This window comes from Medicago truncatula, chromosome 1, assembly GCF_003473485.1.
Source record: "Medicago truncatula cultivar Jemalong A17 chromosome 1, MtrunA17r5.0-ANR, whole genome shotgun sequence".
Lineage (NCBI taxonomy): Eukaryota > Viridiplantae > Streptophyta > Magnoliopsida > Fabales > Fabaceae > Medicago > Medicago truncatula.
Window position 1 is genome coordinate 8,621,178 of NC_053042.1, and position 12,264 is coordinate 8,633,441.

At 35.0% G+C, this 12,264-nt stretch overlaps 1 protein-coding gene across 3 annotated transcripts; it reads left to right on the top strand.

Moving 5' to 3' along the window:
- Positions 1–4,221: 4,221 nt before the first annotated feature.
- On the top strand, positions 4,222–12,200 carry LOC25482225 (4-coumarate--CoA ligase-like 5). Of its 3 annotated transcripts, XM_013610766.3 has the most exons (7): positions 4,222–4,492; positions 4,573–4,739; positions 4,834–5,124; positions 6,508–6,651; positions 6,759–6,947; positions 10,088–10,207; positions 10,714–11,515. In XM_013610766.3, the coding sequence occupies exons 1-7, from the start codon at positions 4,393–4,395 to the stop codon at positions 11,137–11,139; spliced, it is 1,437 nt and encodes a 478-aa protein (XP_013466220.2). In that variant the 5' UTR covers positions 4,222–4,392; the 3' UTR covers positions 11,140–11,515. The 3 variants fall into 3 exon arrangements, with proteins under 3 accessions (XP_013466220.2, XP_024631226.2, XP_024631225.2); XM_024775458.2 differs by lacking the exons at positions 4,222–4,492; positions 4,573–4,739; positions 4,834–5,124; ... (1 more) ...; positions 6,759–6,947; positions 10,714–11,515 and adding exons at positions 7,959–9,136; positions 11,840–12,200; XM_024775457.2 differs by lacking the exons at positions 4,222–4,492; positions 4,573–4,739; positions 4,834–5,124; positions 6,508–6,651; positions 6,759–6,947 and adding an exon at positions 7,959–9,136 and having other exon boundaries at positions 10,714–11,490.
- Positions 12,201–12,264: the final 64 nt, after the last annotated feature.

Here is a 12,264-nt window from a genome sequence, read left to right on the forward strand (position 1 = left end):
ATTTTAAGGATAATAAACGAATATGATTAAAGAATTAATGGACTTTGATTAATTCCTTGGTATTTAACTTGTGCTCTTGAGTGTTTCACTAAGACAGGAGCAAGGTTTAAATCATATCAGGAATCAAGAAATCAAAGGACATTTGAATTCATGATCTAACACTGAGGTCAGAAAGTTAGATCAAAATGTTGCTCGAAGATTAGAATGTTCAAGCAGAGATCAGAAGGTTGTTCTTATACAAGCCAATAATCTCAAGAACTTTGATCAAGGTCATGCAAGGCATATGTGACATGGATATATGTCCAGGAAAGTACATTTGCATGGATCAATCAAGCAATAAAGGCATATATAAGGATTATGTAAAAAAAGGATATTCAATGTTAATTTAAGACCATGAACATTGATGTACTAGGAATATTCCACAAGGGAATATCATCCTAGATGTTAATATCACTGCTCTTCATTGTTGTTTAAGTATTAGGATTTGATTACATCAAATGGTAGTCTTACAAATCATCCTAAGTGAAACAGATGGAACATTCTGATGGTCAGAATGTTCAGCTCAACACATGCTTACTTTATGAACAGTACAGTAGGTGAAAGGCAAAAAGCAAAAGCAAAACAAATATGTCTTGTTCAACAAGAGATAGACACGCATGTGAGTTGCTACAGTACAAGGACCACACAATCCCTCAAAGCATGGGCATGAAGATGCAGAATCCCAATATATCTTTCTTGCACCGGTCCCAAGGCAGATCTGGGAAAGTAACTTTATGATGTATGTGGAAAAACCCATATTTTGGTTATTGCCCAGAAACTCATATGAAAAGCATATGACACGCCCAGAAATTCATGTGTTCATTCATACATGATGAACCCAGATGAAGATCATGATGAACCCAAATGAAGATCATCATGAACACAACAACATTCTGAAGTTCATCAGTGATCATAATGTTTGCCCAAAATTTCAAGTAAAAGCTTGTGGGACCCAGGACACATGACATAACACTATTGGACACCCTACAACAACTATATGAGCCCAAAGACTATGTAAATAGAGATCATGGCCTTAGCAAAACTTGGACCATTACAAAGCATACAAGAAAACAACTGAAATTGTTTGAAGCTCTTGCAATTTGAATTGATCATCATTGAAGGCTCTTTTTACCTTCTTTGTAGTGTAAATCAATTCTCTTCTTGTTATCTCTCTTAAAGATAACTTCTTCTTCCTCCTCTTCTGTTTGATTTTCAAACATTCAAACCTCTTACAAATTGTAAACAAAATCTCATCTAGCTTTAGGGGTACTAAAGTGTTAGTTTGAGAAAAGGTTGTAAACGTCTAAGTAGTTAACTTAGCAACAAGGTGCAAGTCTGCTGATGCTTAGAGAATACAGAGTTGTAATTGTTCAGGTGAACAAAGATTGTAAGGTGCAGGATTTGAGATGTTATCTCAAGCATCGTAGTGGAAACTCTCACAATCTTGTGAGGAGTGGACTAACCCACATTGGGGGAACCTCTATAAATCTCTGTGTGTTTATTAAACTGTTTTTGTGTATGAACTTCAGAACATTCTGAAGTCAGAATATTAACTTAACAATTCCAAGTAAACTACTTGAGAATCACTTTTAAGTTTCATGATAATTTTTAAAGGGTCACAATTCAAATCCCCATTCCTTGTGACTATTTTATCTACTTCAGGTACCACATGCATATATGTGTCGAACTAGGTGCATATCATGTTGACATGATTCGATAATTACGATCCATTCGTTGATTTCGATATTTTTTTTGTTTGTAAATAAACGAATGGATCGTAATTATCGAAAACTCACATTCACTAATGGTTTAGTCAGGTTGTGAACGCCAGACGCGATATTTATTTTTTGACATTTGTTTAAGTTGAGTTATGACTTGTGTAACGTCCCGGATTTTAATCCATGACATTACTAAAAAAAAAATATTACTCTTTTAAAAAGAAAATTATTTTCAAAAAAAAAAAAGTATGCATTTACTAAATTGCTTTTTAATAAAACAACTTAAACAATGTTCTTGAAAATAAAATAAAATTTAAAGGTACGGATATTCATTTATTTCTTTATGGAATACAAATCAACTTTATAATACACCTAAAAATATTTTGAATAATAAATACCAATATAAAACCCATTTTGGTCCCCGCGCAACGCTTCAATCACACATCAACTTCATATTTCAATCTTTGATACCTACACCATTTTATTAATGTAAGGGTCAATTTTCGATTCCACATGGGATCACCTAAACACAGAAAAATGTCATAAAATAATAATAAAAGTAATCATCACTAAAAAGGATTAGAAAGTATCAAAAGAATAAAGTACCAAAACTCTTTTGTAAATGTTTATGCATGAAGTGCATGATATGCAGGACTCAAATGATCCGGATATTGTCGTGTTAACGCACACAGTCACGACTAAAAATGAAACACTCAATGGTTCCTGCAAGGCCCGCCACCCAATGACATTAGCCCAATAAAACTAGACCACTAAATGGTCTCTGCAAGGCCGTAGCCCAATAAAACTAGACCATTGAATGGTCTCTGCAAGACCGTAGCCCAAAGACTTCATGAAATGTTATGCGACTCATTGTCACCAACAAAATATCCAAAAATAAAACCATGAAATGCAACCAACCAACCTCTAATATTTTATGAACCACAAATCATTTTTAGAATCATATATAGTTATCAACATGTCAAATCTAATAAACAAATTCTCATAACCATCAACACAATATTCAATCAAAATTATATAAAATCATTGAATAGAATAAAACATAGAAAAACTAAGTCTTTTTAATGGATAAGAATTCTACTACTATTTCACAACATTTATCCGGCCTAAAATGATGGTGTGGGGGAAAAAACCCTTACCTTAGATGCTTTCTTTCGTAAGGATAAACTATCATAGCCTTAAGAGTTGCTAGGGACGTTGGTGGCGTGAATGAAATTGTAAGAGAAATTTAACATAACAAGGATATGTTAATGATGAGGGCGTGAGGCAGATGATTATGTGTACAAAAAAATATGTGGCTTTATGGTAGACAAAGGTGAGGCATCTAAGACTTGTTCTCGGCAGTAAATTTATGGTAGCAAGATATCTCCTTGGGAAATGAGAGTAAGGAGAATCAATGTAAATTAAATTAGTGCTTGTTGTATCAAGAGACAAAACGCATGACAAATTAAAACGGATTGATTTGGTTCTTTGACTAGTTTAATTTGTGATTAGGAAAGAATAATAGACATAAATGTGAACCAAATCAATTTTAGTATTAGTCCTAATACCCTCTAAATAGGAGTTGACGTGGGCACAATTTTGAGAAGGCAAGGATGTATGTATATAGAAGGAAGGTGATGTAAAAGAGGAGATATAATTGTATAACATATAATTTAATAAAAATTAAATCGACATAACATTGTTCCAAGACCCAAAACATATGGCACATCAATGAGGGATTAAATATGGTCAATCGTTATTTATTTAGAGTCAAACAAATGGGACGATACAGTTCGTTAGACAAATATTATGATGCATAAAAAAATATCAAATAATTAATATAGAATAAAATAAATCAAGAACTTACTAAAGGATATAAAATATTGGGATGTTACAACTTGTTGACTAACTGTTATTTATTTTTTTGGGTCAAGTCGTTGATTATTTATTCTATCATATTCCATTTGTTTTTGTAAACTTATTTATTTCTTAGAAAATTTTAAAGAGTGTACTTAGAACATCTGTTAAAGAACCTGACTCTTGCGCACTTGTATGTGTGAAATGAGTTTCAATTGTAGTTTGCCGTTATCTAAAAAAAACTAGTTGGATTATCTTTTTGAAGACGAAAACTAGTTGGATTTTTATTAGGCAAAATTACACAATTCTTCTCTTAATTTAATTTTAGACAACAATTTCTTCATTTATATTTTTTTGTCTGAATTTATGTTATAAAAATGTCAACAAAATTCTCCTATTTTTATGAAAAAAGTAATCAAAAACTAAAATTAAAAATCATCAAACTCATAAACAAATCTAAATTTTTATCATGCAAACTAAAAAACTCAGATTTCATTAAAAAAATTTATAATATAAAAGATTAAATAATGCCTTAAATAATTGCCTTATTATTATCTCTAATATCTAATGCAATGCGTATTTCGATCGGTTGGATTAATCGAACGGTATGAGTGCGACGGAATAAAGTACACCGGTAGAGGAAGAATGCCGGTCTGCCCTGACGACGGACGGGGTGAGCAGGTTTGCAGAAAACAATTAACGATTTATTGAGTAAGTTAAGTTTTGCAATAGAGCGTTGTTGTTGTTGTTGTTGTTGTCGTCACTGTACTGTGGAAATATGCATAGACACGGACACAGAGCTACTCTTGCTCTCCGCTATTCAATTTCAACTTGCAAATGTCAAAGAAATCTCACAATCACAACCACAACCACAGAAGGTAATTTAATACTCCTTCATTCCTTCACTATTTATCATTCATTCATTCACTTCAACTTATGTTTATTGCTTCTGCGCCAGGATCTTCTATGCAAATGCAAATGCAAATTGTGAAGGCACTCCGCTCCGGTGACAGAATAAAGGCTTCCCACTTACTGCTCCATTTTGCTAATACAACCCCCCACTCATTATCCGCCAATCATTTTCTTCCTATCTTTAATTACTGTTTACAATCTCCTGATCCACTGGTATGTATCTATTCTAATCTAATGCTCACTCATTCATTATCTACCTCCTGCTCTCTCTATTTTATTTATTTCAACATTTCAATTCCTGCTGCAGTTTGTTATGGACGTTTTCAGATTAATGGAGTTTAAACAAATTACCATAAATAACAAATGCTCCTCTCTTATCATGCGAGCTCTGAGTAAAGGGGTTTACAAGAAAGAGGCTTTCAGCATCATGGATTTTCTTTCCGAAACTCCGCAATTCTATCCACTTCTCCCTATCTACAATGGTATTTTAAGGTCCTGCACTAAAACCCACAATTTAATTCAAGCAACAAAATGTTTGGACTTGATGGAAAAGAAGATGATAGGGAAGAATGAAGTAACCTATACTGCGCTTCTCCAGGTGTGCAATGTGCATATTAAAACATATATTACTCTCAACAACACAAATTTCGTAGCTAAATTTTGAAAACAACAAAAGGTTTTCTAAAACCAATGGGTCCTTATTATGTCTGAAAGAACTTTCATGTTTATCGAATTTGTGATTCAATGTGAAAATTGCTAATCACTTGGACCAAGATGCATGTTCTTATTATTATTGTTATTCATAGGATGGGAAATCATCACTTTGTTATATTATTTGACCGAACCGTCTATCAGTTTTTCTGCCTTTCTCCTTGGTCTTAAATAGAGAGAAAGAAAGAAATCCAGAAAAAAGGATCTTGTTGGTTCGTTATTGTTACTTTCTTGTTTTTGTTCTTATGCCAACAATCCATTTGTCCACTGATAGTGGATTTAAGACAAGGAATCAGAAAATGAAACTTTGTATTGCCAACTTTTATGGTTCTTAAATGCCCTGGAATCAACTAACAACACCGTGATTTATTGCGTTAGCTATTTTGTGATAACGTGTTTCTATGTTTGAATGTGTTGTCTTTTTATTTTTAATGCTTTTTATGCAACTAGTATCATATGTCTTACCCTGTTTCTCAGCTTGCAGTTTTGCAGAAAAACTTGCCTGCAGTCCATATAATTTGGCATGAGTATATCAAACTTTACAGTATGAGTACCATTGCTCTGCGCCAGTTCTTCAAATCAACAATTAACAGACAAACTCCCCTGGCCTAATTAATACAGTTTGGCCTGCGTAGGTTGTGGGTCCATAATTTTTTCTTGTGTGCACGGTGTACACCCTCTAAGTTGGGTCTCGAGTACTAACCGTGTCTCTCAAGGTCAAAGGAAAGTTTTACTGAATAGCTACAAGACCAGCAGTGCTTTGTAGTACTTGATGGTGGACAGAAAATAGCTAGCAAGAACATACACTAACTGCTATAGAAAGTAGAATTTGCCGTGGATGAGTGATATAAAAGCAAAATAACATAATGGAATGGATGTGTTTGAGAGAAAGTTGGACTAATACCTGACAAGGAAAATGAGTCTTGCCAAAGATGGTATGGATGTTGAGGAGAAGACCGATAGAGGGCCTGGATAAGAAGAGTTCATCAGATGGAGGATGGCTTTATAAACATAAATAGAGGAAAAGAAAACACTTAGATGAGAAACCATGAAAAAAGAGATCAATTCAAATGTCCGTTTTGGAAACTTGTTTTTTTGGTAGAGCACAATCACGTGAATGAATTGATCAAGGTTTCTAACCTTACCTTGTATGAAAAGAATGTTGTTGTTGTCATCATTGTTGGTGTTTATTAATGAGAACCAACTAAAATGCTATTATATAATGTTTGAGTGCTCGCAAAGCTCACTGGGCTGTGTTGGTTCTTTTCAGTTGAAATCCCTTGGAGAAGAAGGGATGATAAGAGAGATGATCCAATATTTACATGTCGCAGAGAATCTTTTCATATATAGCAACCCTTCATTGGGAACAGATATGTACAACATCGTGTTGCATTATCTTGTTGAAGCCCAAGAAGTAAGTGGCTCATACATCATTACTTCTCTTTTTTGACACCAACTTTGTGAAATGGGTATGTTACTATGCATGTTTCTGGAATATGATGTTTTCCACTTAATATGCAGAGCAACATGGCAATTGAAGTTTTCAAGAAGATGAAGTTGTGTGGCTGCCACCCTGATTCCACTACATACAATACAATGATTGACTGTTGTAGTGTTATAAGAAGTTATAGATCTGCTTCTTTGTTGATTGCAATGATGATACGGGAAGGGTTTTGTCCGGTGGTTTGTACATATACTGCTCTCATTAAGGTTCTTCCTGTTTAAGCACTTATAGTGCACTCAAAATTATTATCTTTTTGTCAAAGTTTTTGCAGTTCACTTGATTTATATTAAGAGAGTCTATTGTGCAGGTTTAAGATTCTATAGTAGCTTTTGAACTTCTTAATCCCCTTCCACTAATCTAGTAGCCTACCTGAAGTGACAAATGCATGCATTTAGTATTTCATATTTCTGATGGTACATTACTTGCATATTATTTACTCAATTTGTGCAGAGTTAGAGGTTTTAATAATAATAGATAAAATATGATGACATGTTCCCTCTTCATGCTCATAGCATCCGATATTTAAAGCATTTTATCTTGTTACTTCAGACATCTAAGCTGAAGGGAGTTTGAACATATAAAATCCACTAAATCTTTGTGTTATGAACCCTTGGATCGAGTCATAGGTCCAGGCACGGTAGAATCTATCTTTTGACCAATGGTGAAGGCAAGAAGCAGATGCGTGTCCTTGACAGTCTCTTTTCAAACTCTCAACTTTTTCTGAGAAATAAATCTTGATTGTTCCATCCAATCCAAGGTAGGCTTTTTAAACAGCTTACAGATAGAAATGAATCCTGATTGATTAAAATCAAAACTACTACAGATAAGTATTATATCATACCAAATCTTATCAAGATAAATAAATCAAAACTACCACTGATAACTGATAAGGATTATTTTATGGGAAATGTTAACTTGTGCCCAAAACTTGAGTAATATTTAGACCAAATCTTATCAAAACTACTACTACTACTAATGAATCAAATATAGTAATATTTTATTGGAATCCGTACATTGAATTTAATTTTTAAATTTGTAATAAATTGAATGCACAAAACTTAAGTGAAAATTTCTACTTTTGGGTTCCTTAACACGTGCCTTTAGGACACAAGCTAGCATGACCCTTATTTTATATAATCTTATCAAGAAAAAGAAAGAATAACTTCAAATTAAAAAGAGAAACCAATCCCGACAATCAAAATTTAAAAAGGTGAGAATAGGGATTGGAGTCAAAAGAGAAAAAGTTCACATGTGAGTGAATAAATGATGATATTGGACGGTACAAATAACACATTTAGCTACACTAGCATATCAGTTTGATACTACACAAAACAAGATTAAGATTAAGATGGAGGTAAACGGTGAGAATAGGGATAGCAGAAGAGTGATCGATCCAAGAAGTGGGTTTTGCAGCAGCAATTCAATCTTCTACAGCAAGAGAAAGCCCCTTCCACTTCCACCTAACCACTCTTTAGATGCCACCACTTTCATCTCCTCCCGCGCTCATCACGGCCATATCGCCTTCATTGACGCCTCCACCGGCCACCAATTCACTTACCAACAACTCTGGCGATCCGTCGACTCCGTCACCTCCTCACTCTCCAACATGGGTATCCGTAAAGGTGACGTCATCCTTCTCCTCTCTCCCAACTCCATCTATTTCCCTGTTGTCTGTCTCTCCGTCATGTCCCTCGGCGCTATCATCACCACCACCAATCCTCTCAATACATCTGGTGAAATTGCTAAACAGATTGCTGATTCCAAACCTGTTCTTGCTTTCACTACTCAACAACTCCTTTCCAAAATCACCCAAGCATCACCTTCACTTCCAATCATTCTCATGGACACCAACAACAACAACAACAACTCATCATCATCTTCAACAACAACAACAACACTGGATGAAATGATGAAGAAAGAACCTGAGTTGAGTAGAGTGACTGAGCGCGTCAACCAGAATGACACAGCCACATTACTCTACTCATCAGGAACAACAGGACCAAGCAAAGGAGTAGTATCTTCCCACAAGAATCTAATAGCGATGGTTCAAGTTGTAATGGCTAGGTTCGGTAAAGAACAAGAGACAAGAGAAACTTTCATATGTACTGTTCCGATGTTTCATATATACGGTCTTGCGGTGTTTGCTATGGGGCTTCTTGCTATGGGTTCAACCATAGTTGTTCTCTCTAAATTCGAGATGCACGACATGCTTTCATGGATTGAAAAATTCAGAGCAACCTTCTTACCTCTTGTGCCCCCGATATTGGTTGCTATACTGAACAACGCAGATGCTATTAAGAGAAAGTATGATTTGAGTTCGCTTCATACGGTGGTTTCTGGTGGTGCTCCTTTGAGTAAAGAAGTAACGGAAGGGTTTATTGAAAAGTACCCTAATGTAAGTATCTTTCAAGGTTATGGTTTAACTGAATCCTCTGGAATTGGAGCTTCTACTGAGTCTTTGGAAGAGAGTCGTAAGTATGGTACGGCGGGGCTTGTGTCTGCTTCCACGGAGGCTATGATTGTTGACACTGAGACTGCTCAGCCGTTGCCCGTCAATCAAAATTTAAAAAGATAAAATGATTCTGATTAATAATCTAAAAATTAATTGTCTTCTTTCCTTCATGCTACATCCCATATCACTTTGCTTATATACGTAGTTAGTTACCCAGACCAGCGGAATAAAACAGCGAGGAAGACAGAAAAGGGAAAGAACAAATGTGAGAAAAAAAATGGTTTGTGTTATTCAGGAGAACAGAGAGACAACAAGAATCCTCTTCCGTGGAGCTTCCTCTTTCTAACTAAGACCTCAGTTCTAACTTTTCTCTCTTTGATGTCTTTGCCTTATTTGACTACCTGTCATCCTGACATAACTGCTTGTAATTAACTTGATAGAGACCTAAGTATGAGGGGTAAGGGAAAAAGGGGCTATTATGTAATAGAGTATGCTGAGGTTATATGGTAAATAAAGAGTGGGTTAGGAGGCTTAGTTGGCAAGTTTGTTATGCTTAGTAGTACAAGTAGTGAGGTGGGTAAATTGTAATGGGCATGCAAGAATATTGTGAGAACCATTATGGTTAGGCAAAGGAAGAGTGTACTCATTAGCTTGCTATTTTCTCAAGTAAATTGGTTCCTAAACTATAAAGCATTGGCTTTAAAAGCTGTGTTCTTGCTGCTGACTTCGGGCCATCCTGAAAGTTGGGTCATAACTAATTCATGTTCTGAATGTTGCAAAATGTCCATTGTGCATTATGTGTGTGTGTGTGCCACAAAATCAATGTTACTGTTACTAAAATTATTTGTTTGAGCTTTTTTGTATCCAATTTGATACTGAAGTTGTTTACATCAGATTTTGTTGGAAGATGAGAATTTTAATGAAGCACTGAATGTTCTGGAGAGAATCAAGTTGGATGGCATCCAACTTGATGTACTGCTGTTTAACACGTTTCTTCGACAAGCATGTTACAAGGTATTTCATCTTTTTTTCATACTTGCACTTTTGTGCTTAGGAGGGGGATAAAAGGTGAAAGAAAGGAAACTCTTTCAAATTTGTGTATATAGTTAAAAACTGTGTAATTCTGCAATACATCCATTAAAGTTTGATATAGGTTGGCCTAAATCTATTGTGTTTAAAGGGTGGTTGTTGGATAACTCAAAGTGGCATGCTCTACTCATCCATCCAAGAGTTAACTAACAATGCCTGGCCATTTTATACAAAAATCATGTCTAATCTGGTATTTTTTCGTAAGAAATTGCAATTGATATGCTAAATTAACTATTTCATGTTTGGCTTGTTTGTTTATTTATTTATTTTTGGCGGCGGGGGGGGGGGGGGGGGGGGGGGGGGGGGTGGTGGGGGGTGGGGAGATCCTACCATGTTATAAAGCCTACCTGCGCTTACTTTCTTCTATTTATAAAGGAAATTTAGAATGTGTATCCTAACAAGTTTTTCAATTAATTTCTTCCATGACTTAGGGAAGAATTGATGTAATTGAGTTTATTGTGGAGTTTATGCACCAAGAAAAAGTTCAGCCTGATCCAACAACATGTGGCTACGTCTTCTCTGCATATGTAAATTCCAGTTTTCACAATACAGCAGTAGAAGCATTGCAGGTTTTAAGTTTGCGTATGATGTCTGTAGATGGCAACATACTTCAAGAGAGGAAAAATTTTGTGGATGAATTCATCCTTGATGAAGATTTAGCTTCTGAGTCACACATATTTAAATTATTTGAAGATTCTGAAGATAAAGTTGCAATAGGGTTGTGGAATTTAAGATGGTGTGCCATGATTGGGTTTCCAATATGTGAGTCAGCTGACCAGAGCCTATGGGCTAAAAGACTCGAGTCGCGATTCCAAAAGAGGCTAGCGTCTGGTTCCATAATAGGAGAGCAATTATGACCTGCGAGCCGTGAGTCCTATGCCATTGCCGTTAACAGTTAGTTTTTTTCTCTCAAGGAAGCCTCCACAAAATGGTTGGGGGTTCTTCATTTCTCCAGCTCTGCGCAAGAGGTATACTTTACAAAAATAATCCCAGGACAAGTTTTGATCATTTTGGAAGTTTTTGGAGCTCCAAGTTTGATCCAATTGCAGAAGTTTGGGTCAACCGGATAATCGACCAACTACAAGTCATTAGCTGAGAAAATAATCAATGAGTTTAGTTTGTAGTTTACTAAATTCAATGTTTGGTTCCAATTTTATTTTTTTCAACAGCATGTTTGATTCCAATTAATGTGTTTTCGATCAATTTTATGTTTCCTAAGCTTTAATCTTTAAATTATTTTTTAATAATTTTAAAATGAAATATTATAACCTAAATAATACCAACTCAAATATTAACAAACAAACTATAGCCAACCAAATTTAATTGATTTAGATCTATAATACCTAACTCGAACTGATCCAATTTTACAATTGATTAGTTTTGACCTAAAGTTGTAATTTTGATATTTACTTTCTAGCTCAAGTACATTGCGATTAATGTCTCTTATTAAATAATTTATGATAATATTTCAGCACTTTCACTAATTTCTTTTATGGTGTGTTTGAATTGAGAGTTTAGGAGGGGAAGAGTGTTTACTTTTTCTTTTTGAAATTACAGATTACATGATCGTTTATCCTCTTCATAAGAAACAGATCTGCGACGGTGTAAGGGAGAAGAGAGGAGATCGTCGACGGCGTGACGTCTCCAGATCGGGAGAGGGCGGTTGTGGTGATGAAGCAAAGGATAGTGGAAGAAAATGAAGAGTGGAAGAAGATGAAGTGTGTTGTTTTTACAAAAATATCCCTGATTTTAAATCTGAAATGTTTTAATTACCCATGATGTCTGTATTGTGTCTACATTTCTGTGTAGTTATCATTGCTGAAAAAAATAAAACCTTACTTATATAATACCAGGTTAGAAAATTTGATCAGTTTGAGAAGCCTTTTTTTATTTGATTGTTTTTTCTTTCCCTGGGTTAGATTTCCCCGGTTTTTTTTTCCTTCGTTCTCAATAAATTTAGCTTGAAAAAATAAAAATAAAAA

What these genes read in the sequence shown, in the direction of transcription:
- LOC25482225 (XM_024775457.2), top strand. Translation starts at nt 8,090, where the DNA reads ATGGAGGTAAACGGTGAGAATAGGGATAGCAGAAGAGTGATCGATCCA. An exon ending in TTATTGAAAAGTACCCTAAT is followed by an intron (nt 9,137 to 10,087) that starts GTAAGTATCTTT and finishes TGTTTACATCAG; the next exon opens with ATTTTGTTGGAAGATGAGAA. An exon ending in TTCGACAAGCATGTTACAAG is followed by an intron (nt 10,208 to 10,713) that starts GTATTTCATCTT and finishes TCCATGACTTAG; the next exon opens with GGAAGAATTGATGTAATTGA.